The sequence below is a fragment of the Cyprinus carpio genome, chromosome B11 (genome assembly GCF_018340385.1).
Source record: "Cyprinus carpio isolate SPL01 chromosome B11, ASM1834038v1, whole genome shotgun sequence".
Taxonomy (NCBI): Eukaryota; Metazoa; Chordata; class Actinopteri; order Cypriniformes; family Cyprinidae; genus Cyprinus; species Cyprinus carpio.
Window position 1 is genome coordinate 3,009,248 of NC_056607.1, and position 24,078 is coordinate 3,033,325.

General features: G+C 37.8%; 1 protein-coding gene across 1 annotated transcript; it reads left to right on the top strand.

The window, feature by feature from the left end:
* The first annotated feature begins 13,603 nt into the window (after positions 1-13,603).
* Positions 13,604-15,361, top strand: LOC109051818 (insulin-like growth factor-binding protein 5). The gene is made up of 4 exons (XM_019069301.2): positions 13,604-14,085; positions 14,602-14,639; positions 14,759-14,878; positions 15,062-15,361. The coding sequence occupies exons 1-4, from the start codon at positions 13,749-13,751 to the stop codon at positions 15,173-15,175; spliced, it is 609 nt and encodes a 202-aa protein (XP_018924846.1). The 5' UTR covers positions 13,604-13,748; the 3' UTR covers positions 15,176-15,361.
* Positions 15,362-24,078: the final 8,717 nt, after the last annotated feature.

Here is a 24,078-nt window from a genome sequence, read left to right on the forward strand (position 1 = left end):
ATAACAAGTCTCAGTTAGCCTAAACACAGTATACGTAGCAAGGGCTTTTAAATAATATAATAAATAAAAAGAAAACAGATAGAATAGAAAAAGAATAGAGCAAGCTAGTGTTAGAGGTATTTTTTTATAATTGTATAATAAATGAAAAGAAAATAGATAGAATACAAAAAGATTAGAAAGGTAGTTATATATATTTTTTTTTAAATAGAATTAGAATAGTGAGTGAAAAAGTTAGAGGGTCAAATAAAGATGGAAGAGATGTGTTTTAAGCCGATTCTTAAAGATGGCTAAGGACTCAGCTGCTCAGATTGAGTTGGGCAGGTCATTCCACCAGGAGGGAACATTTAATTTAAAAGTCCGTAAAAGTGACTTTGTGCTTCTTTGGGATGGCACAATCAAGCGATGTTCACTTGCAGAACGCAAGCTTCTAGAGGTCTGAAGTAATGAATTTAGGTAAAGGGGTGCAGAGCCAGTGGTGGTTTTGTATGCAAACATCAATGCCTTGAATTTTATGCGAGCAGCTATTGGTAGCCAGTGCAAATTGATAAACAGAGGTGTGACGTGTATTCTTTTCAGCTCATTAAAAATTTATCTTGCTGCCGTGTTCTGGATTAATTGTAAAGGTTTGATAGAACTGGCTAGAAGACCTGCCAAGAGAGCGTTGCAATAGTCTAGCCTGGACAGAACAAGAGCTTGAACAAGGAGTTGTGCAGCATGTTCCGAAAGAAAGGGCCTGATCTTCTTAATGTTGAATAAAGCAAATCTGCAGGACCGGACAGTTTTAGCAGTGTGGTCTGAGAAAGTTAGCTGATCATCAATCATAACTCCAAGGTTTCTGGCTGTTTTTGAAGGAGTTATGGTTGATGTGCCTAACTTGATGGTATGTTATGCTGTTATAACACTGTTATGCTGATGATACTCAACTATATATCTCAACAAGACCAGGCTACCCATTAAGTTCCGTATCAGTTACAAAATATTATTACTTACTTATAAGGCCCTTAATGGCTTAGCTCCTGCATACCTAACTAGTCTTCTACCATGGTACAATCCATCACGCTCCCTAAGGTCACAAAATGCTGGACTTTTGATAGTACCTAGGATAGCAAAGTCCACTAAAGGAGGTAGAGCTTTTTCACATTTGGCTCCCAAACTCTGGAATAGCCTTCCTGATAATGTTCAGGGTTCAGACACACTTCCTCTGTTTAAAACTAGATTAAAAAACACACCTCTTTGCCCAAGCATTCAAATAATGCATCTCATAATTTTGGACTGCAGTTATATCTGATCAAATGCGCATTATTATTCTTTAGCTTGGGTTAAACTAATTAATTTTACTTGGCTGGAACAGCAGCTACGCTAATTATGTCTCTATTTGTTTCTCTGTTTTGTCACGGGATCTACATCCCGTGGTAACTAGGATTTAAACAAGCTCCAGTCTGGATCCAGAACACCTGAGAAGAGATGATGCCAACCCCTCCGAGGACCTCAGATGATGCTTTTCTTTTGATTATATTAGGAAGTAAAATGTTTTGATATTTTTTTGATTGCATAATTGCTGTAAATAGTGTTAATCGTCTGTTTGTTTACGTCTTTTATTGATTTTTCTGAAGATTTCTGCCGTATACACATAAACTGACAGTCATCACTGATAAGCTACTACTAAATAATGTAGAAACTTAATTTTCTGTAAAGTTGCTTTGCAATGATTTGTATCGTAAAAAGCGCTATACAAATAAACTTGAATTGAATTGAATTGAATTGAACTCGGGGACTGGCACTGGAAAATTGGGAGCCCCCTCAGGGCTGGACGAGGAAACCAAGGATGAAGGACGGCTGGACGGGACCAGCGGAGACGTCGGAGAGGGGAGAGGGGGCAGTTCAACCTCCAGTTCAGATTCCCAGTCTATAAGATACTCCTCATTTTGGCACATTTGGCACTCCATAGTCCACTCACCCTCAGCCGCAAATCACACCGTCTGCGGCTCTCTCCCTTGCGGTGGCCGGCTCTTGCACCTGGTCTGATGGGTTGGGCTCTGGCTCTCCATCATCTGTGGGCTCGGGCATGCGCTCTGCACATCGGGGAGATGGTAGGCTGGGCTCTAGGTCCAGAGTGGACCTGGCGCGATCCTTCATCAGGCAGATGGTGAGTGGTGACCCATTTCTCGCCAGAGTCCACTCCACGAAGGTGGCGAATTCCTCCCAAGGACGATCTTCAGACGACAACGCTCTGCACTTGGAGTTTAGGCTGGCGTTATAGAACACGCAGAGCTAGTCGTCCGGGTAGCTGGTGATGTTAGCTAGCAGTAGGAACTGTCTCGTATGGTCCTTGAGAGAACGACCTTCCTGCTCAAGCAGGAGGAGGAGGAATTCGGGGTGAAGAAGGGGATCCATAGACACAACACTACAGAAAAAAAAGGACTGTGGAAAACCGGAAAACAAACTGAGGGGAGACACGCAATTTAAACTTTTTTGGTCGGGTCTTCTGTCACACTACGCTGCCGGAAGGAACACAGAGTTGAGAATAATCGAGAGAGTCTTTATTTATCCAACACAGGGGTAAGGAGGAAGACACACGTACTGACTTATAACTGGTAGACCCGACAAAACTGAACTGAAAGTACAAGGTTTATAAAGACAGGATAACGAGAAGCAGACAGGTGCATGGAATTACTAAATTAATGGGGACATGGAACACATGGGAATGAAACTAGACACACCTGGAATAAAATTAACAAACCACGGGAGACAGAAACTGGGTCACAGGGGCAAAAACACACATAATAAATCCAGGGGTGTGACAGATATATAGTTTGTAAAGATGAATTTTGTCCTGTTTCATTTAATCTATTCGTAAACATTGACACATGCAAACATGTGGTGTTGAGTTTTGTGTTGTTTGGTTTATTAACAGAACACCAGGAAAGCACACGAAGCACTGGGGTGAGACGAACAATACCGGATGGGAAACGTGGGGGCAGAACACACTTTAAATACAATGAAACTAATGGTACACACCTGGGAACAATGGAACAGAACTGGGAACACCTGGAAAAAATGATAACACAATAAGGACAGGAACAGGAAGACCAAATAAGGAAATAAACAAAACGTAGCACGTGAGGAAAGGAAACACACACAGACACGAAACAGAGTCTGACATTGTAGATTTCCAGAAATACCTGTGGGTGTCGCTGTTGGACAGTGTTGGACAGTGTTATTCCTGTTTCCTGTTTGCCGTGCTGCAGGTTTGTGATTGTAGTTCCGTGTAGCTTTGTTTTTCTGTAGAATCTCTATCTTACTATCACTCTCTGTTGTTTAAAGTGATAAAATATAACTTAATTCACAGCATATTTCTGATATTATCTATCAGTCTAATCTGATTAATTTGATCGTTCGCTTTTATTCTTAAACTGATAGTGCAGCGCACCTGCAGCGCACCTGAGTCAACATGTATATTGAAAATAGCATAGGGCCTAGGACAGATACTTGTGGGACTGCATACTTTACTGGCGTTAATTGAGATGATTCCTTGTTTAAATAGACAAAGTGATAGCGATCAGACAGGTAGGATTTTAACCAGCTTAAAGCCTGCCCTTGAATACCTGTATAGTTTTGTAATCAATCTATGAGTATGTCATTGATTTATAGTGTCGAACATAGCACCAAGATCAAGTAAAACTAGCAATGATATGCAGCCTTGGTCTGACGCAAGAAGCAAGTCATTTGTAATTTTAGCAAGTGCAGTTTCTGTGCTAGGAATGAAACCTAACTGAAATTCTTCATCAATATAATTTTTTTGCAGGAAGGAGCATAATTGAGCAGACACAACTTTTTCAAAAATTTTTGACATAAATGTAAAATTTGAAATGGGTTTGTAATTTGCCAGATCACTAGGATCTATTTATTTATTTATTTATTTTTAATAAGGCTTAATAACCACCAGCTTGAAGGGTGTTGGGACGTGACCTAGAGATAACGATGAGTTAATAATATTGAGAAACAGTTCTGCTACAAGGAACAACTTTTTCAGTAATTTAGTGGGTACAGGATCTAATAATATTGTTGATTTAGATGCAGTGATAAGTTTATTTAGCTCTTCCTGTATTGTAGGTGTAAAGCACTGCAGTGTTTCTTTGGGTGCGACCAATTAAACTGAATTTCAAGATGCTGTAGATTCTACATTTGTTATTGTATTTCTGATGTTATCTATTTTATTGGTGAAAAAAATCGTAACAGTATTACTAAACTGTAAGGGAATATTTCGTTTGGGTGACGTCTGATTATTTGTTAATCTAGCCCCTGTGCTAAATAAAACCTTGGATTATTTTGGTTATTTTCTATGAGTTTGCAGATATGCTCGGCCCTGGCGACTTTTAGAGCCTATAGCTGGACAAACTGTTTTTCCATGAGAATAAAATAAATGTCTGCATATAGGTATTAACTAGCTATTAGGACGTTAAAATGTTAAATCCTTATTGAGCAACAAAATAATTCAGGTCTGCAATGTTACAAGTGTCATCCATCATTCCATCATAAATCCACTGGGGATAAAAATATTAACAGTATTATTATGACATGGTTATAACTGGATCAGTAACCTTATTCTGGAGAATTAATACTGCTGAAATCCATTCTTTCAAACTTTCCACACACCCATGTTTATATAACATTGCACACAAACTGACCTGCTGGGCAAAATTTGCAATATGCCAACTCAGCTTCATGTCTTTTATTATTTCTTTTCCTTCCTTCCTTTTTTTTTCTTAGTTAAGACAAATTTGTCTTAGTTAAATCAAGATCCTCTATTATCCCTTATAGGTTGCATAAGACTGTAGACACAGGGGCTTTTATAGACATTGTACTTGAAGGTAGGGAATGAATTGAGCATAAAGGTGCAGGTGAAATAATATGAATATAACAGTGCATATCATAAAAAGTAATAAAAATACATTTTGGTGTTTCAAAAATGGTACAAGTACTATGTGTTATGTTTAAATGTATGAAGATGTACAGATACCATATCCACATGTGCTTTTCTGTTGTTCATTTCAAACAGCTTCTGTTTTTCTCTGAAGGCCTTCCATTACATGTTGACACATGGCTGCAAGGATTTGCTACCATTTAGATGTAAGCATGAGTGAGGTTATACTGTAATGAAGGTGGTTAGGCCTGGTACTGCCAAGATTTGTGGTTTATTCTGGACTTTCCCAGTTTCTGTTGATAAAAGTCTGAAACACATCAAGCAAACCTTGTGTCACATATTTAAAACAATGCAATACATGAGGCTATGAAAAATGTAAATAAATACATAAATGATGCTCATTATTTTTGCTGACAGTCTGCCAGCACCTCCCTTTCCACTTAGAGATCTAGACTGTTATTGGTCTGTCTTTCTTTCTTTCTTTCTTTCTTTATTTCTCTTTCTTTCTTTCTTTCTTTCTTTCTTTTACTGCCTTTTCTCTGTCCCCCACATCTTACTCTTATTCCATTTTGTCCTACATTTATTAAAAACAGAACTGTGATTTTCATGATTCTTGATTCAGTTCTGTCCCTTTCACTTATCCATAACACCCAAAGCCATCACAGCAGGACAGTTGATGGTGCAATACAGAATTACAGAGATCTGATTATTGCTCACCACACCTTTCTGTCCTCCTTAGGCAAAGGTTACCTGTCTTCTCCTGTTAGATTTTCCTCCAACCTTTCAAACCCATTAGACAACAGTGCAGACAGATCCCTACATTTCTATCTTTAATGTTAACCACAGATGTAAGGTGTGGACAGAGCTTGACTTTGTTTTGTTGACCTGCTGCCCTGGCAACAAGCATGCTGCAGCAGCCAGACATTTAGTGATCATTTTTCATCTTTAGGCATTTCAGTACATTCACTCAATCACTTTGAAATGAATGTGTATGCCACCACTACCAGATTACGTGCCACCCAAACTTTAATAGGATTCTTGTTGACCCTTGGAAATGTTGAGTGATCCGTTAATGGCTTTGGTTTAATAAATTCTAAAAGTTGCTATTTTAATGCTAGTGAAAACAATATATGAGTGTGTGCTTGCATATGTGCGTGCGCATTCTGACCATGCCATCTCTAAATTTGTACATGTAGATAACAGAAACGATGTTTCAGTTTTGTCTCTAAGGAGTTCCCAAAAACTGTCTTATGCTTGAAGTAGCCCTGATCCTTTAGACTTCGGATTGAGGTGAACTCCCTGGTGATTCCACAGTCCAAGTATGCAACATGCAATACAGAGCTCCAAATAAAGTCCACCTTACACCATCTTTGAGTCAAGTTTCCGTGTGCTAAATTTGTTTGACACATGGCACATGCAATTCGCTATTGAATGCTGAGGTCACTGGCTCCATTGTTAAATAATGTCACTCTGTCTGCTATGAGGAGCGTGAGCACTATGAAACACAATATCCAAGGAAAATATTTGTTATTTGTATAAGCCCAATGGAGGACATATTGGGAGATTCCTGTGACCTGAGACATGGAGTATATGACCAGTGGAAAGACCAGTGCACAGTGTATTGATGTTAAGTGTAAACACAGATAAAGTTTTATCCATTTAGTGAAAAAAATGTTGTGCTGCTCCATTTGGGAGAATGAGTGTCATTTAAAAAAAATAAAAATAACTGGAAACGACTTCTTGAGGAAACACCATTTTAACAAATATGAACAAGCTTTCATGCACAAAGCAAGGAAGCAATTATTCTCCTAATAGTTAAATGACATGAAATATTTCCGAGACACTGAGAACTTTCTGCGTGGTGTGACATGCTATATTCTTTCTAAAACTATTTAAAAAGCATTTTAAACAAATATTTAAACAGATGTTTTAAGAATAATTCAGCTGTGTTTTTGTCTATTCAATAAAAGTGTTGCTTAAAAGTTTCCAGCTTCAAAAAGGACAAAAATAGTACATACAATTACTATCTTTTTCAGTTAATCTCAGTGGATGTTGCTCATTTGGTGCAGGATCAACTGGAAGTATGTAATATGAAATCTGCAATCTTTGGGACAACAGAATCACCAATCACCCTGTAAATGCCCATTGAGTGTTAAATAATGAAGAAAACAAAAAAATCACATCATTAGATTTATTGATTTAGCTGATACTTTGGAGCCTAAGTTCTTTCAGCTTTATTTTTTTCTGATGGAAAAAAAAATCATGTTCTTCTTATCTTTGTGCCCTTGTTTTGCTTGTTTTGTATGTGGACTTTGAGTTTGCAGTTTTGCTTCGTTCCTGTTTCCCTTTGTCATTAATTCATTGATTCAGATTATTACCAGCTGTGTCTACTTAGTCTTGTTAACCCTTGTGTATATAAGCCCTTGTGTTTCTGTGATTCCTTTTTGGGTGTTATCTGGTGGTTTTTGATGGTGTTCTTGGTTTCTTGTATATAATTTTTGTATGTTTGATTATTTCTTTAACTCTTTCCCCACCACTGATGAGTTATCTCGTCTTGATGAGTTTTTACGGCTTTTCGTGTTTTCATTGTTATACACTAGGGGGCACTATTACACATCTGAACAAGTACAAAACCTCCCAAACAAAAACACATGTGAAAAGGACGGAGAAACAGCGATCTCTTATGTAAACAGATGCATATGAAAAATAATGTGATCATCAGCAATAGACAACATATAAATGAAAACTGCATAATGTTACATGGTAAAATGTTGATCCCGGAAGTGGTATTTGTCAGTGCAAGCTTTGGAGGTGTTGATGGAAGCGATTCACTGGATTTATGCTTTGATAATTGTACTGGATATTATCCAGATGTAGTTTTTGATAAAAATGTGATTTTCTCACCTTTTTGCTCAAAATTATGAATTGTTTATTAAACCTATCTATATTCAAGTGTTGATAAAAAAAGAATGATTTAAGCTAGAATAAAACAGATTTATTTTGTTTAAAAGTAAAGGCTCTGATCTTTATTTTGGTGTATTGCATATTTGGTGTATTTGGTGTCTTCAAATATTCATACAGCAAAATATTCTGGAGACCATCAAATTTTAGTGAAAATCATCAAAATTGCTGCCGGTGGCTGGCAACTTTAAAAAAAAAATGCTGTCGGGGAAAGAGTTAATAAACTTTATTCCACACATGGATCCTCTGCTTTCATCCATCTATGACTCACCAGTGTTACAGACCACCAAAGCCTAAATGGAGCCAGAAGCGTTACCACCAGGAGAGTGTCTGCTTCTCCATCAGGGACAGGGTCATAATTTCTTGAAGACTATATCCGTGAATGAGTGGACCCCATTCAGTGGGGGATGTTGAGCCCATGAACCATTTCCATGTCCGATAGTGTCTGTGTTCCATAGCCCAGTGGTCTAACCTAGAGTTGGCAGCACCTACTCCTGATTGCTTGTACTGTCTTGAAGTGTCATTCCTGAACTCCCTGTGTTACTTGCTTGTTCTATTATGGCCAACTATGCCATCTATGCCCCTGAGTCTGTTTGGTTCCCTGTCTCTGTTCCACTGGGGTGGTCTTCCACTCTGCTGTGGCAGCTATCTGCTCCAGCATGTCCTGCCAGCACTGCCCTGTCCTTGTGCCCTTGTTTTGTATGTGGACTTAGTTTGCTGTTTTACTTGGTTCTTGTTCCTGTTGTCATAAGTAAGATTTTTTTCTGGCATAATTATTATATTATATAACATTATTCATAATGTTCCTATGAATGCTTTTGTTGACTGCATTGCAACAGCCTTTTTTATGGCTATTGTTTGCACATTTGGTATATTTTGTACTGTAGCCTGTACTACAGGGTACTATTGTAGTGTGCTACTTTTTTATGTTTCATACAGATAATGTGATGATTATTGTTTCAGTCTTAACAAATGCAGTATGCTGCTTTTGATTGGAGGGCCTGCAACCATTCTCTACAAATTCTTACATACAGCAAATATAATGACAGACGTCCAAACTGAATTATTTTATTAGAATTTTTCTACCACTGATATTTAATTTGGTTGTGTGTGAGTGTGTATACTCTATATATAGATTTGTTAGTGTAAAAATCATGTTACTGATTTAGATTATTGGTCAACAATTTTTTTTTAAAGGGTCACTAAAATAGCTACTGTAATGAAATGCAATTTATATATGTTGTAGGGACGTCAGTTACTGGTACTTAAGTGACAAGTCAGGAACTATTGAAATAAAAACAGACTCAAATACTCATGCTCAGGTATTTTTGTATGCAAGCTTTGTGAATAGCACTCACAGTTTGCAGATACAGCTAGGGACCAGAACAGTCAAAGGTATTTAATTATTTGCCCATTTTGGCAAAGGGTTTATTTAAATATGTTTGGTTTTGACTTAAAATTGTATCTAAAGAAATTGTACCGCTTATTTTAAATGCAGGCCTCCTTCTTTTCGTAAGCAAACAACTTAGCATAATGTATTTTGACTATATAAATCTAATGCAGTGCATGTTTGTTTTTTTAAGCACTGTTTACGTGATTTTTTTCTTTGCATTTTTATCTTTATCTACTGACTGATTGCTTTAATAATATTTTAATATTATTTTAATTTATATTATTATTTAAAAATTTTAATTTAATATTAAATATTTTTGAGTTAAAATCAATTATTGAGCAAGTAAACTAAAAACTGTTCAAAAGTGCCTCATTGCCTTAACATGATGGTATAATTATAATTTAGAATTTGAGCTGCCAGGTCATATTTCAAACAATAGATTGTTCAGAAAGGCAACCATCTGAGGAATCATTAGCTGTTAAAACAAAGAAACCTCATTCAGAGAAGAGTTTACAAGCAAAAAAGGAAAAAGTGAGAGCCTGTTATCGTCGTCAGATCAGACACGCTTTTCAGAGACTGTGAGAACTGTATTAAAAACAATTGTCATTTTAAAACATTTGTTTTCTAATTCAATTTTAGTTCATGCAAAAATTGGTCCAGAGTCCACTAGATTGAACTGATAGGAGAAAGGATGACTAAAGAGCAAAGGTTGTTGTTTCAGAAGAGCGGAATGGAAGATGGAAGAGCCCAGGAAGCACTGCAGGTCTTTCAGGGTGATGGGCTGTGGCCAGGGTTGACTGGCTTGTACCTTGAAAGGATCCATTGATATGCCATTGGGGCCAGTGATGTAGCCCAGGAAGTAAACATGGACAGAGTACTGGACATGTCAGATGAGGTCTCTCTGGGCCAAGTCCAGTGGACCCCAGTCAATTTGGTTGAATTGGCAGTGTGAACGAAGGAAACGTTCTAGCTCCTGGTTGAGGCACACGGTTTGTCCATTGGGCTGAGGATGATAACCAGATGAAAGACAGACACTGACATGTAAAAGACTGTGAAATGTTGAAAAGGCATGCTGGGGGTTGTTTAGAGAATTTTAGATTTGTACGGATGTCAAAGTTGTGTACAAAGTTGGCATAGTCATTGTCATAGATAAGAGAACCAGAAATAGATGGGGGAAGTCATGGCCTAGTGGTTAGAGAGTTTAACTCCTAACCCTAAGGTTGTGGGTTTGAGTCTCGGGCTGGCAATACCACGACTGAGGTGCCCTTGAGCAAGGCACCGAACCACCAACTGCTCCCCGGGCACCGCAGCATAAATGGCTGCCCACTGCTCCGGGTGTGTGTTCACTGCTGTGTGTGTGCACTTTGGATGGGTTAAATGCAGAGCATGAATTCTGAGTATGGGTCACCATACTTAGCTGTATGTCACGTCACTTCACTTCACTTAACTTAACTTCAAATAGTTCTGGAAAAAAATTCAATAGTTGCTTGGATGCCGGGTTGACCAGAACATAAGGAGGTATGGGTCCATCTAAGAACTCGAGGCAGCATACAGTAACATCCAGAAAATGAATGTCAGTAGGGCATTCTTGAAGAATCAGCCTAGCTCTTGGTGGAACAAAAGTACTCCAAGTTGTGATAGTCAGTTAGTATTTGAAAAGGATGTTTTACTCCCTTCAACCAGTGCTTCCATTCTTAAGAGCAGCCTTCATGTCTAGTAAATCTCTGTTGCCAACATCATAATCGTGATTCACAGCAATCAACTTATGAATTTTACATTTCTTGGTTGACTCCTTACCACCCTCGGAATGTTCAAATACATCTCTGAGTCTGGCTTGAAAAAGAGAGAAAATCAACTGTAATTCTCTCTTACCCACACTGATGGTGCCCAGTCCAGAGCCTTCCCAGAGAGAAGCAACATGACAAACACCTTCTTCAGTGGTGAACAAATGTGGTTGTTGTGCCAGAAACAAGGAATATTGGATAAAATATCCCTTGCACTTAGCTGCAGTGCCATCAGACTTCAAGTAAAGCCAAACAAGAATTACCTGTGGAAGAACCAGAAGCTGATTTTGCTGGGTCGGTGGCATGGGTGAATGTATAAAGAGTTTGTAGAAATCTTACTAATTCGCAGATTTGCATGCACAACTGCTGATGATGACTGGCCAACATCACAGCCTGTGAAGTGACTTCAGCATGAAGCTCTGATGGATCTTGTTCAGGCAAGGTTTTTTGTGACAGGGGTATTTTCCCAATATGGGAGACATTATTTGCTGAATAATAGTCATAGTTCAGCTTTAGAGTCAGTCATAAATCAGCTTTAGAGAATATAAATTATTTTTTAACGCTTTTTTTTTAAAAGCGTTGTTCAAAAATCTCCTCGTGGATTAAACCATAAATGCATTATGATATTTTATGTAAATAAATTATAACAGACTCAAACAAATTTACTGTACTGTATAGAAGTGGGTTATAATGTCGCTTCATAGCAGCTAATCCAAGAGGCCTTTTTGTTGTTGTTTTTAATGTCCTCCCTGTGTACTGTGGATTATGGAATGCCATTTTTTGAGGTAAGTAGTTGACATAATAATTAATGACAAATGTGTGGTCACCCTCCTTTAAATATAGGAGACTTGCACACCTGTACAGTAGCTGTAGAGATGAAGCTGGTTGCCAACAACATGTATGTAAACCATTCTATGACAGGAATACTAAGATATTGTTTGACAAAGCACATACACCACATTTCCTTGGATATCAGTAAAACATTTTTTTTTAATTCTGGTTAGAGGGGAAAGCCCTTGTTCATTTTTCCCCATGTCACTCAGGAACACCTGTGATGTGGTGCTCATTTTCCTACTTGAGGCGATTAATTATGACATCATTTCGATGGGGAAATCAGTGCAATGACAGATCAAGGGTGAAGTTCTCGAAAAACAGGCTTAAAGTCATTAAGCGATCAACCATGACTTCATGAAAAAGGATTTTGCTCATTTGCGTGTGTGTGTGTGTGTGTGTGTGTGTGTGTGTGTGTGTGTGTGTGTGTGTGTGTGTGTGTGTGTGTGTGATTTGGGAGGAAAAAAACATGGAGACAATTGGAGAAAAAAAAATTGATACATTGCAATAGAGCAATTTGTTATAGTAGCCCAAGTCTTGGCAATGTGTGGGTGTTCCTGCGGGTGTGAGACATTTTTGTCTTGCTGCCAAAACAACTAATATAATACACCATCACAACATCCCAAGGTAAGTGGCACTTAATGTTAAAATCCAGGAGAAAGGAAATGTAGACACCAATTGTTTTCAACTCAAAAAAAAAAAATAATTGTTTTCCTGTAGAAGTACTGAATATCTTACCACAAACCAGAACATCACACTATTGTTCTGAAGCCATTTGGCATACAGTATATAAAAAAGACTTGACATTACTACTTTATATAGTAACTACACATTGTGTCAAAACAGTTATGATTAAAATTGGATTAGATTATTATCTATTATTTGACAGAGTTTGTGCAAACTAAATCTAAATAATATACCAGTCTTGAGGTAAAACCATAGACTGTATAAAAAGGGTAAAACATATTGTTACTCATACGCTGTGTCTAACTATCCCTATCACTCTGGGAGGCAGTGAAGGTCAAAGATAATAGAAAATAAAAAAGACTACAGGACATTGATTAAAATGTCCTGATTAAAACAATGTGGCAGAATTGCTCTTATTTTAATAATGACAACTAAGACAGTGAAGTGAATATAAGTGAAGGTTTATTTTTCTTTTTTTTCTTTATACTTCTGCAAGCAGAAATTACAAGAGTTATACTATAGTAAGCACAATAGGTGCCAGATTCCCCAAACAGGTCTTGTTTCCCAAAAGCATTGTAAGCCTAAGTAGATTGTAGAAACCATTAGCACATTACCTTATACTGCTTTTAGGAAAAGCACAAATGTCAAGTTTTGTCTCTATTGTGTTAAATGCTTTGCGAAGACATTGTTTCATTTTTGGTTTGGGGTTGGCACCAAGGAGTTATATTACACCTAGAGAAAGCTTTCCATTTGCATCCCCATTCTTTATATGCATCAGTGGATCAGTGTTCACATAATTTATGAATTCAAACCAGCTCAGTTTGGATATTACTTTTGAAATGGAGCTGTGGCAGAAATGGGAGGGATTCAGTTATAAAGAACTCCACCTCTTATCTAACGCCCAGCATATGCTGCTCTCTCAGCCTCCCACCCCTAAACCATCTCAGCTCTTTAAAAGCAGCCCATGTTGAATTTTTTGGGCAATTTTTATCTAATTACTGTCTTTTTAACACCTGATGTCTCCTGCACATCCACAGTTCTTCCACTGAATATTAAAGAGGGACATCAATAGCAAAAAAGAAGCGGAAGAGAGAAGACCATTCACTGAAATTAAAAAAAAAAAAATCTGCTGTTCTTGATCTGCTGAGGTTTTCTGAATTGGACAAAGATGGTTGCTTTTCATTATTTACTAACACTTATGGTTACCATTCAACTCAGCTTATATGGCTCTAACTCCCTTGTATTAGGCTTAAAGAATATCTGTACATTGTGTAATGGGCCCTCAGGGGAACCCAAGGGCCACAGAGGTGAACGTTTATCAGGGGAGGAGACCACATCCGTGTTGGCATTAGGTGAACCCTGTGGGGTTTACACTCTACCCTGTACTCAAGGTCTTCGGTGTATCCCTCCTCTTGGAGACCAAAGCCCCCTTCAGGCACTGCTTCAGGGACGAGGGGTCTGCAAAAACATCAAAAGTACCTTTACTGACATCCATCCATCTACAGGTAAGAGGACTGGTCTCGGTGCATATCTTTTAACTGAGATGAAATTGATTAGTCTTAAATGGATTTTGTCTGGTTAAATACATTTTGAGTAACTGACTAACCTAAACAAACTAAACCTAAAAGTTGCGCATATAGATGTATACACTAGAAAAAAAGTAAATACACTTCACATAACATTGTGAATTTTTCACTTGGATGAGTAAAAGGATTTATAATCCACCCACACATTGCTAAAAGACTTTTAAATTAGTTTTTCACATGTTTAAAAGGGATGAGAAACCAGCAAACGTATTGCAAAATGGTTATCTTGTACAATTAACATGGTATGATTTCTATAATGGTAAGAATATTATTTGCATGTTATCAGATTATCTGTTACTTCACTTTACAGTCCATGGCTTGTTTGAACCTTTGTCCTGAATTCATATTTTAAGTACAACCACCTACAGTATGTGCTGTTTAATTAAACAAAAGATATACTGCAATTGTATTAAAACTACAAGTATTATGTTTCAGACTATCGTCCATCAACCAATGAAGACAATTTTGAAAAGGTAAGATTTTTGTAAATTACTGTTCTACATAAATATTTATGTAGTGTTCCTACAGTCTGATTCTAGTCAGAAATTAAAATGTTTTTATTATGTTTTTGCTGTTGTTATTTATTCTGTAGGGTCCTTGTCGCAAACTGCTAAACACAGTCCTCCAAAGTATAGAGCTCACAATTATTCATTCAATTCCGGACATCTACATCCCCAACTGTGACAGACAAGGGTTCTTCAGGAGGAAACAGGTGTGTAGAGTACACAGAAGGTGTTGTAGGACCTTCTGTTAAAACAGTTCCCATGGTTCTTGAAAAGTTTAGTAAATCCATTTGTAAATCTGTATGAGGTCATTGTGTACATTGTAACAATGTTATCTATTCTCTATAAACAATAATGTAGTTTATATCTTCTTTTTGATGTTCTTGAAACAGTGTCGGTCATCAAGAGGAATGCAAAGAGGCCATTGCTGGTGTGTTGACGAGAAAGGATCAAAAATTTCATCCCGTAAAAGGAGTGATGGAACTATCGTATGTAACAGTGCCTGAGAATTGTGATGCAACTTGACATCTGATGTAATATTGGACCTGAAATCTGTTTAGTGGGGACTGAGAGAGAGTCAGCAAAAGAGATGACAGACACGATGGCCACAAAGCAAGTAGAATATTTACAATCATTCATCTCCCTCTGGTTGTGAAAAATATATTTGCAGCATTGTGTGTCATTATTTCTGATGCATTATTTCTGAACTTTTTTAACTATATATATATATATATATATATATATATATATATATATATATATATATATATATATATATATATATATATATAATTTAATTTAATTTAATTTGTCATAAATACCATATAAAAACAGATAAAAAGATCATATACTCCCTGAGTATTTGTCATTAATGTGCTGTCTGGTTTGAAATTTATGAACTATGCAGTAAGACAGTACAGTATTTTTTTTTTTCAAATAACTTATATTTATGTTGCATACATATTAACTTCTTATATATTAATATAATTAATTAATATATTAATTGTCCTTTTTTACATATAAACTCAGCAAAATGGAAACATCCTTTCACAACTTTTTAAACAGCTTTAAGTACTACACTGCTACTCATTCTCATGTTTTGCAACTGATTTGCTGGGTTTTGCTGTGAGATGTTGCCCCACTGATACAACACACTCTTCCACCAAGACATTTGCAAGTTCTTGAACACATCTAGGGGCACACATGGTTGCACATGGTTTGCCACTGCAAGGACCATCACCTGTCCTATCTCCCTGTTGCACTGTTTTTGGTGTCTTACATTACAGACATTGCAGTGTATTTCTCTGGCCACATCTGTAGCCCTCATGCCTCCCTGCAGCAGGACTCTGCTCAGACAGGTTGTCAGGGACCCTGGGCATCATTATTTCTGTTGTTTTTCAGAGTCAGTAGAAAGGTTTCTTTACTGTCCTAAGTTATTGTAACTGTGACCTTGATTGCCTTCTGCCTGTAAACTGTTAGGGTTTTAAGGACTGTTCCGCAGGTGCATGTGCAATAATTATTTATACTGTTTATAATGCATTGAACAAGTATGAAAAATGTTGTTTAAACCCTTTCCAATAAAGATCTGTAAAGCTTATTTGGTTTTTGCAAAATTGTCCTTAAAATACCTTATTCTGCTATCCTGAAAAGGAGATGTTTCTTTCTTTCTTTCTTTCTTTTTCTTTCTTTCTTTTTCTTTCTTTCTTTCTTTCTTTCTTTCGTTTTGGTTTTGCTGACACAAAGTAAACCCTATCTGTGTGTGTGTCTGTCTGTCTGTGTGTGTGTGTGTGTGTGTGTGTGTGTGTGTGTGTGTGTGTGTGTGTGTGTGTGTGTGTGTGTGTGTGCGTGCGTGTGATTTTAATACTTAAATTTATATATAAATGTAACATATTGCTAAACTAAAGAAATTGGAACACTTTATTTTGATCAGACAAGTTAAAGACAAGGTTAGTTTAATTTGAATATACAACAGACAGAATAAGATCAACATTGGGCTACATTCAAACTGCAGGCCAAAGATTAACATACCAGTACCAGTAGTTCTTTGGTCACTCAATTAATAAGGAAGACAGCCATAACAGTAGTCAGTGGAGGAACAGTGACGTCTAAGTATCTTGGTGACAGCTCTATACAAGCAAAACTAGAAAAACTATAATCTCCTCACTCTCTTTCTTATCCTCCTTATCACCTGTGCACAAACTTTCAGGCCTTCGCAGCACATCAGCTTATAAATCAACGTGTTAAACAATGAATTCAGCATCCTCCATGTTTATAACATGCTGTATGCCATCTTTTTATTGATGTATTGCACATGTGGGTCAGTTCAGGATCGATCAGTTCAGACTCAAATATGATACTGGCCACACATCAGATTGAAATTTTATTTGGAGTGATAGATATATAAAAGTAAAAATTGAGAGATAGTATCAAAAATAATTGAAAACATTTGTTTTTCTCCTCAGTCTCATCTTCCTTATCGCCTGCTCATGAATCTGTTGGTGTTCACTGCACATCATCTTATAAATGAACAGTTATAAATGAACTCTGATTTCAGTCACTTGTGCATGACAGTGCGCCGCATGCAGTCTTTGTTGTTGTTTTGCGTATGCAGGTCAGTTCAAGACGTGAACAGTTCACCCTTAAATCTGAGTTTGGCCACAGTTTAAAAAGTAATGTGAACTGCAATTGAGTAAGAAGCCTCAGTAGCCTCAGATTCACAAGGCACATCTACAAAGCACATCCACCACAGACACTCTCTCAGTAAGAACATATACATCTCCATCTGTTAAAGATGAATTAATCTGGGAAGCATCTCTTTTGTACAAACATCTGACAAACACCTTAAAAGAGCAGCTTTCATACATTCAAATGAATTTTTGACATTTATAGTCATTTTAGAGGCATATTTACAAATGTATATTATATTGCAAACATTCTTAAAAAAAAGTGCTCTCCAAATGAAAACGTGCACATCAAATAGACATCTTAAAGATGAAAAAGATTGTGACCTATTTCGGTATTAGTTTAGGGAACACACTAGTAGCATATATACAAAGTACCAGGGAGGTCTGCGGAGAGAGCTATCAGTTAGCTCTCCTATTTATTTCAGTAGCAATTGCTTGTCTGGTGCACACGTGCTATTTTTACTTCATGGTCAAATAAATGCCCTTTAGTTATTAAAAAATAAATAAATAAAAACGTTTACACACTGATATAATAGCTTCAAAAGGGACTCCAATCCTGCTCCTGGAGAGTTACCCACCACCAGACCAACGGTCAGAGTTTGAAAGAGTAGGTTTTCAAAGAAAAAGAAAAATTGCAGAGAGGAAGTTTGACTGATTTTTGCATAATTGGTATCGATGTGCTCAGCATAAGCGGTCAAGATCAGTCTCATGACAATAGGCAAAACTACTCAAACAAATGTTTGTTTTTTGTTTTCTTAAATTTCTTTATAATGTTTGACCAAGGTGGTGCTTGCCCCTTTAGTACAAGGTGCCAATGACACATACTGAGTTTCTGTCAATGTCATGTAAGGCCACCAGAGGGCAGGCTTCTTGGTTGCTGTTTGTTTCCCTGGACTTCAGTTCCTATCACCCTTTGCTTTGACAATCAGTTCTCATTTCATTCAGCTGTGTCTCATTTATCCAGTTAAAGGGATAATCCATCCCAAAATGAAAATTTTGTCATTATTCACTTACCCCCATGTCGTTTCAAACCCCTAAAAGCTTCGTTCATCTTTGGAACACAATTTAAGATATTTTGGATGAAAACTGGTAGGCTTGAGACTGTCCTATAGACTGCCAAGTAAGTAACACTGTCAAGGTCCAGGAAAGTATGAAAAGAATAGAATAGTCGGAATAGTCCATCTGCCGTCAGTGATTCAACCGTAACTTTATGAAGCGACAAGAATACTTTTTGTACACAAAGAATGCAGTTCCTGAATGCAGGCAGCATACGCTCTCTGTGTCAGCCACGCTGCGCTGATGTGTTGTTGTCTTTAAAAACAAAATGTAAATACACATAAAAAACATATCCTTGTGGCGCGGCTGACACAGAAGAGCGTACGCCGCCTGCGTACTGCTCAGAACTGCCAAAATGGCACTACGCTGATTTGGAGAGACACAGAGGAGAGGAATTGTTAAATAAGGTCGTTATTTTTGTTTTCTTCGTCTACAGAAAGTATTCTCGTCACTTCATAACGAACTTCATAAAGTCATTTGTGTCAACCCATATTGAAACATTCAAAAAATAAATTTTTTTGTGTGAAAGCATATTACTGATTATTACCATATAATTCACACCAAAAAGTTTCTCTTTGTCTTTGCTCTTTGTCAAATTTGTTCATGTGATATTTGAGAACCATTTGACTAACTTGAATCCCATAACTTTTTGCTAGCATGATCTAAAGCTGATGTGAGCCAGTTTTGGGGAAAATCAAACAAACTGTCTGGGACAAGTGGTTCTTTGAATAATTCAAAATTGTGAAAATTTTAAATTTTGGTTTTAAATCTCTGATTTCTTGATTTTAAATTGTGGTACAGTATGCATAGCAACTTTGAGCAGTTGATGGCACTAGAGGATTTGTATTTTGGATCAAATAAATGCATCCTTCATGAGAAGAAACTTCATTGCAAAATCATCATGTTTCCATACTTTTGACAAGTACTTTATTTAAAGGGCCAGTAACATTCCCATTGGGTCGCGATCGTAAGTTAATTCAGACACTCACTGGTGTCTGAAAGTCTCATTAAAATGGTTTTAAATGACTTAAATATTGATGCTAGTTGATAGCTTCATATGAAAACATGGGAAACTCCACTTTTCTTTATGACCACACCTCTAGCCCCACTTGGCCCACTTTTGCCCAAAGTATTCGCCACTGGCCTGGAACGCACTAGCACACATGCTTTTGGCCTGACAGTGGAAAGTGGCTAATGACATAAAGACATAAAGTTTGGTGTCAGTATGTCAGAGCTTTGCAGAAATAAGCCTCAGATGAAGTTTAGCACCGTGCCATCAAATTCGTTGATGCAGTAAATTAAAACTGTTTCACCTATCAACAAATCCATAACTTTTTGCTGACATATCAAATCCATAACTTTTTGCTGGCATGGACTGAAGATGATCTGAGTCAAATTTGTTAAAAATTGGACAAGTGGTCTAGGAGGATTTTGAAAAAGCATGTTTTGAACATAAATTAAAATGGTGGACAGGAAGTTAGGCCGATTATGACATGTAGCGAATCAGCTCAAATGGGGAATATGAATAATTAATCATAACTAGTTATAATTAATTATAAATATTTAGAAGATCCGCAAAGTATTTACTTTACATCTCAGTGTCAACTGCCTGTCAATTCTAAGAACGTTACTTTCCTGTTTAAGGAAAACAACTTTCTTACTGTACAATACTACTCAGAGCATGTAGCTAAAATCTGCATGATTAGGGACTCTTTAGTTATGAGCAAACAATAAACAACCTCAAGTGTGATACAAGTAAGACTTAATTAACTACATAAACACTTAAACTAGTCTAACATACACATACACACACGCATACAGTTGGCATAGGAAAAAGGGTTCAAGCTTAAGCAGTAAAGAGAAGAGAAATAAAAACATGAAGCTATTATACAATTTGATATTCAGCAGATCTACAGCCTGAAGGAAACTTAAGTTAAGAAACTAACTAACCTAACTAAGAAGTTCAAACACACCTTTGTAAAGGGTGTAAATGATATTTAATATATCAATTAATAAGACTAAGTTTGATACTTGCATGTCTAGCCTGTTTGAAAGAGAGTCCTGATGCACTTTGGGGCTCCAGTTGAGACAAAACCATTTTGAGTCCGAGGATCTTTGGTGAATAGAAAGTCAAGGCCGAAGGACTGGCACATGCTTAGGGTGTCCTTAGAAGCATTCTAGCTCACATCCTCACTTCTCAGATTCTAACTGACCCACAGACTGCCTGAGCTATGTGTTGGGGCCCACCGGGGTATGCACCAACTCAGGCTCTCCACACGGACACAGAATATTTAGCAGAAGAAGAAGAACTTGGGTGGAATTGTGCGTGCCTTTTAAAGTCTGAGATGGTTCACGCCTCTCAGGATGGGCTTGTTCAATGAGAAAAGCTGAAATTCCAAGCGGGAGTTTGGAACATGGTAAGATTACATAAAGGTAAGATTACATAAACGAGTGGTTCTATTATAAGCATGCATAAAACAGTCAAATTCAACAGACAATATACAAGAACAGCAATAATATACACAGTAATCTGAAGGATATGTGTGTTCATTTAAAGAGAGGTTTTCTTATGAACTTATTAGAGAAGAGTCCCTTTTTATAAGCATTATGTGTCTGTTTTAGAGAGACTTGAGTTAAGAGTTACTTTGCCCACAGTCCGTTGGGCCATAAATCTAGTGTTATCAGATAGTTTGTCTTTGGTTGCAATGGAACCAGAGGCCTGTTCTGCCTTTTTAAGGTGATAGTTGCATTTCGGGGTAAGGGTCCAGAGACCCTTTGGTTAGATGAGGGGGCGTTAGATATTATTTGTTAAATATAACAAGTAGTTGTGTGTCTGATTGGTCCAAATGCTACATATAATTGGTGTCAATGATCTCGGTATGATCCAAGTAATCTATCAAAAATTAATCAAAAAGCTATTAGAATTGTTTTTTTTTTTTTTACCACAAGATGTCGCTCCCTCTAAACTTTTTGAGTACCTTCAGGCCTCAGTTCAGATGCACCAAGTTATGCCAATGCATTCAAAAAATATAGTTTTTTTACAACAAAATTCAAAATGGCCGATATCCAATGCAGCATGAGTCAAGGAATCAGAGAAAAAAAATAATGCTTTTAAACTTTACAGTTCAAAAGTTATTAGCATAGACATGACTGTAATTTTGAACTGTTGGTGGCGCTACAGAGTTTGAGTTAAAGACTCCAAACCTGCCGTGGTTAATGTAGCGACTGTCATCTATCTGTGTGCCAAATTTCATAACTTTTCCACAACCGATTCTATGGACTGACATAAACTGAAAGGCAGAAGAAGAAGAAAGCCAATGATTACAATATGTGCCTACGCACTTTTAGGCTCTTCGGATCTTTAATTTTAACAGTTTATTTCCAAAAGGTATAAATGAAGTTGTTTGTCTAAAGAGTTTTTATGTTGTTTAATAGTATTTTGTATGACACTATGTTTTTTTAGTGTGTGTGTGTGTGTGTGTGTGTGTGTGTGTGTGTTTGATAAGGTTGTATTCTGACTGGTTGATTGGGTTATCTTGACATTTAATCCTATTAACTAATTACTCTAAGAAATTAAATGTGATGTTGTGAGTAGAACTGGCATCTGTTGTTGATTTCTTTTGTTTCCTAAGGCTGGCTGTCCAATATGAAAGACTGCCATTGTGAAACAAGTGTGGTGATTTCTATGATTGTGGCCCCTAATCGGTGGTCCTATGTCATACAGTGAGAGAGGTTCAAAGATGGCCATTGACACAGTATGTCGGGTCTCATGTCTGATCACCTGTTGTTTGGTCTTTATGTTTGGGTGTTGTTGTGTGTATGGTTTGATTTGACAGCTCGCGATGTGCACATGGTCGGTGTAATTGTTTCCCCACCCTCCTTGTTTCTCTGCTCGTTAGCTTGGGTTGTGTTCACACCAGGTTCTTGTTATCTCATTTACCTCCCCTTTATATAGGCCCCGTCCACACGGAGATGGAGCTTACCCCAATCCGATCTTTTTTTTCCTTGTCTCAAGAAATATCCGCGTCCACACGAAACCGCAAAATGATGTAGTATACATGCTAGACCAGTATGTGGCGCTGTAATTCTGCCACAGAGATACACTAAAAACGGAGAAGAAGACCTGGACTATGCTCATAAACCTTGCGCGTGGTACACAAACGAACATGGAACAATACATTTATTAATCTGTGTTAATGTTAGTTAATAAAAAGACAATCGTTCAGTGTTTGTTCATGTTTTTGTTGCTGTTACGTGACGTATAGGTGTCTGACTGGGGGAGACGTGGGCTGATGACGTCATCGTTTCAGAAAATATACGGATTAGCCGTCCAGACGAAAATGCAAAGGCGGCGTTTTCAGATTTATCCACTTTGGGACCCGGTTTCAAAAAATAGCGGTTTCACCTTACGAAAACGCCGGATCCGTGTGGACGAAACGCCTATCCGATAAAAAATTTGTGCGTATTCACAGAAACGCGTCTCCGTGTGGACGGGGCCATAGTTCCCTGTGTTTCTCTATCTTTTGTCAGACTGTTGTGGTTTATCTCGATTGCTCAGACTGTCTTGTTGGTCTCGCTCACCTGTCTTGTCTTGTTTCGTCAGGCTCCAGTGCTCGTAGCTGCAGTATTTTTTCCTGCCCTCTCTGTGCGCTCAGATTCCCGAGGATTTCCTTCAGCATCCATCCACCCTGGGTCTCAGCGATCTTGTTAGTGGAGTGCTCAGTCTCTCACTCAGATTAACAACCTGCCTTTCCGGCTTCATCTCCTCTGCCACTGTTGTGGCTTGTACCAGCCACTGTTATTTGATCAACTGTGTGGCAGGAGATTTCACATCCACACAAGATGTCTATGGAAGGGCTCGTCACCGGTTCTGATTATTCTCTATTAAATAAAGACTTTGTTATTCCTGCATCTGAATCCAGCCTGCTCCTTGACACGGTATTGCAACCAAAAATAGCCTGTGATCATTTTCTGACAGTGTCAGAAATTTATAATGATCTTTGCACATTGTGTTTGTTGCTACAACCCACGTTTTCTGATCAGCCGATAAAAATGCTATATGAAATGGCGTGTTGTGCTAAAACTTAAAGGGGACATATGATGCAATTTCAAATTTTCCTTTCTCTTTGGAGTGTAACAAGCTCTCGGTGAATAAAGAAGATCTGTAAAGTTGCAAAGACTAAAGTCTCAAATCCAAAGAGATATTCTTTATAAAAGTTAAGCCTCGTCCTCGCCCCTCTAAAACGGCTTGTTCTAACACGCCCACACATCTCTACGTCACTGTGTGGGAAGATTTGCATAATGCCGCCCAGATGTTCACGCAAAAGAAAGAAGGCGTACCTTTTATTGTCGTTGAAGTATTGTTGCCGCCACCGCCAAGTTGTATAGACACTGTGTGTTTCACTGTGAAAGCGAAACTACTTTGTTTGGCTTTCCAAAAGGGGACAATATGTGCTTCGTCATGCGTGGGGTTGATCCGTGCTGGTCACTGAGGAAATACAACAACTTTGCACTGTGGATCGCCGAATCGGTTTTCACTGTGGACGAAGCGGAGTCCAGCCCAGGGTTGTCACATGTGGTGGCCGCAAGCACAAGGTACGCTCCTTCGTAGAATCCACCTCAAGCCGCCTGCCTCTGCTCACTCAAGCCGGCCGCGGTGTGTGACACTA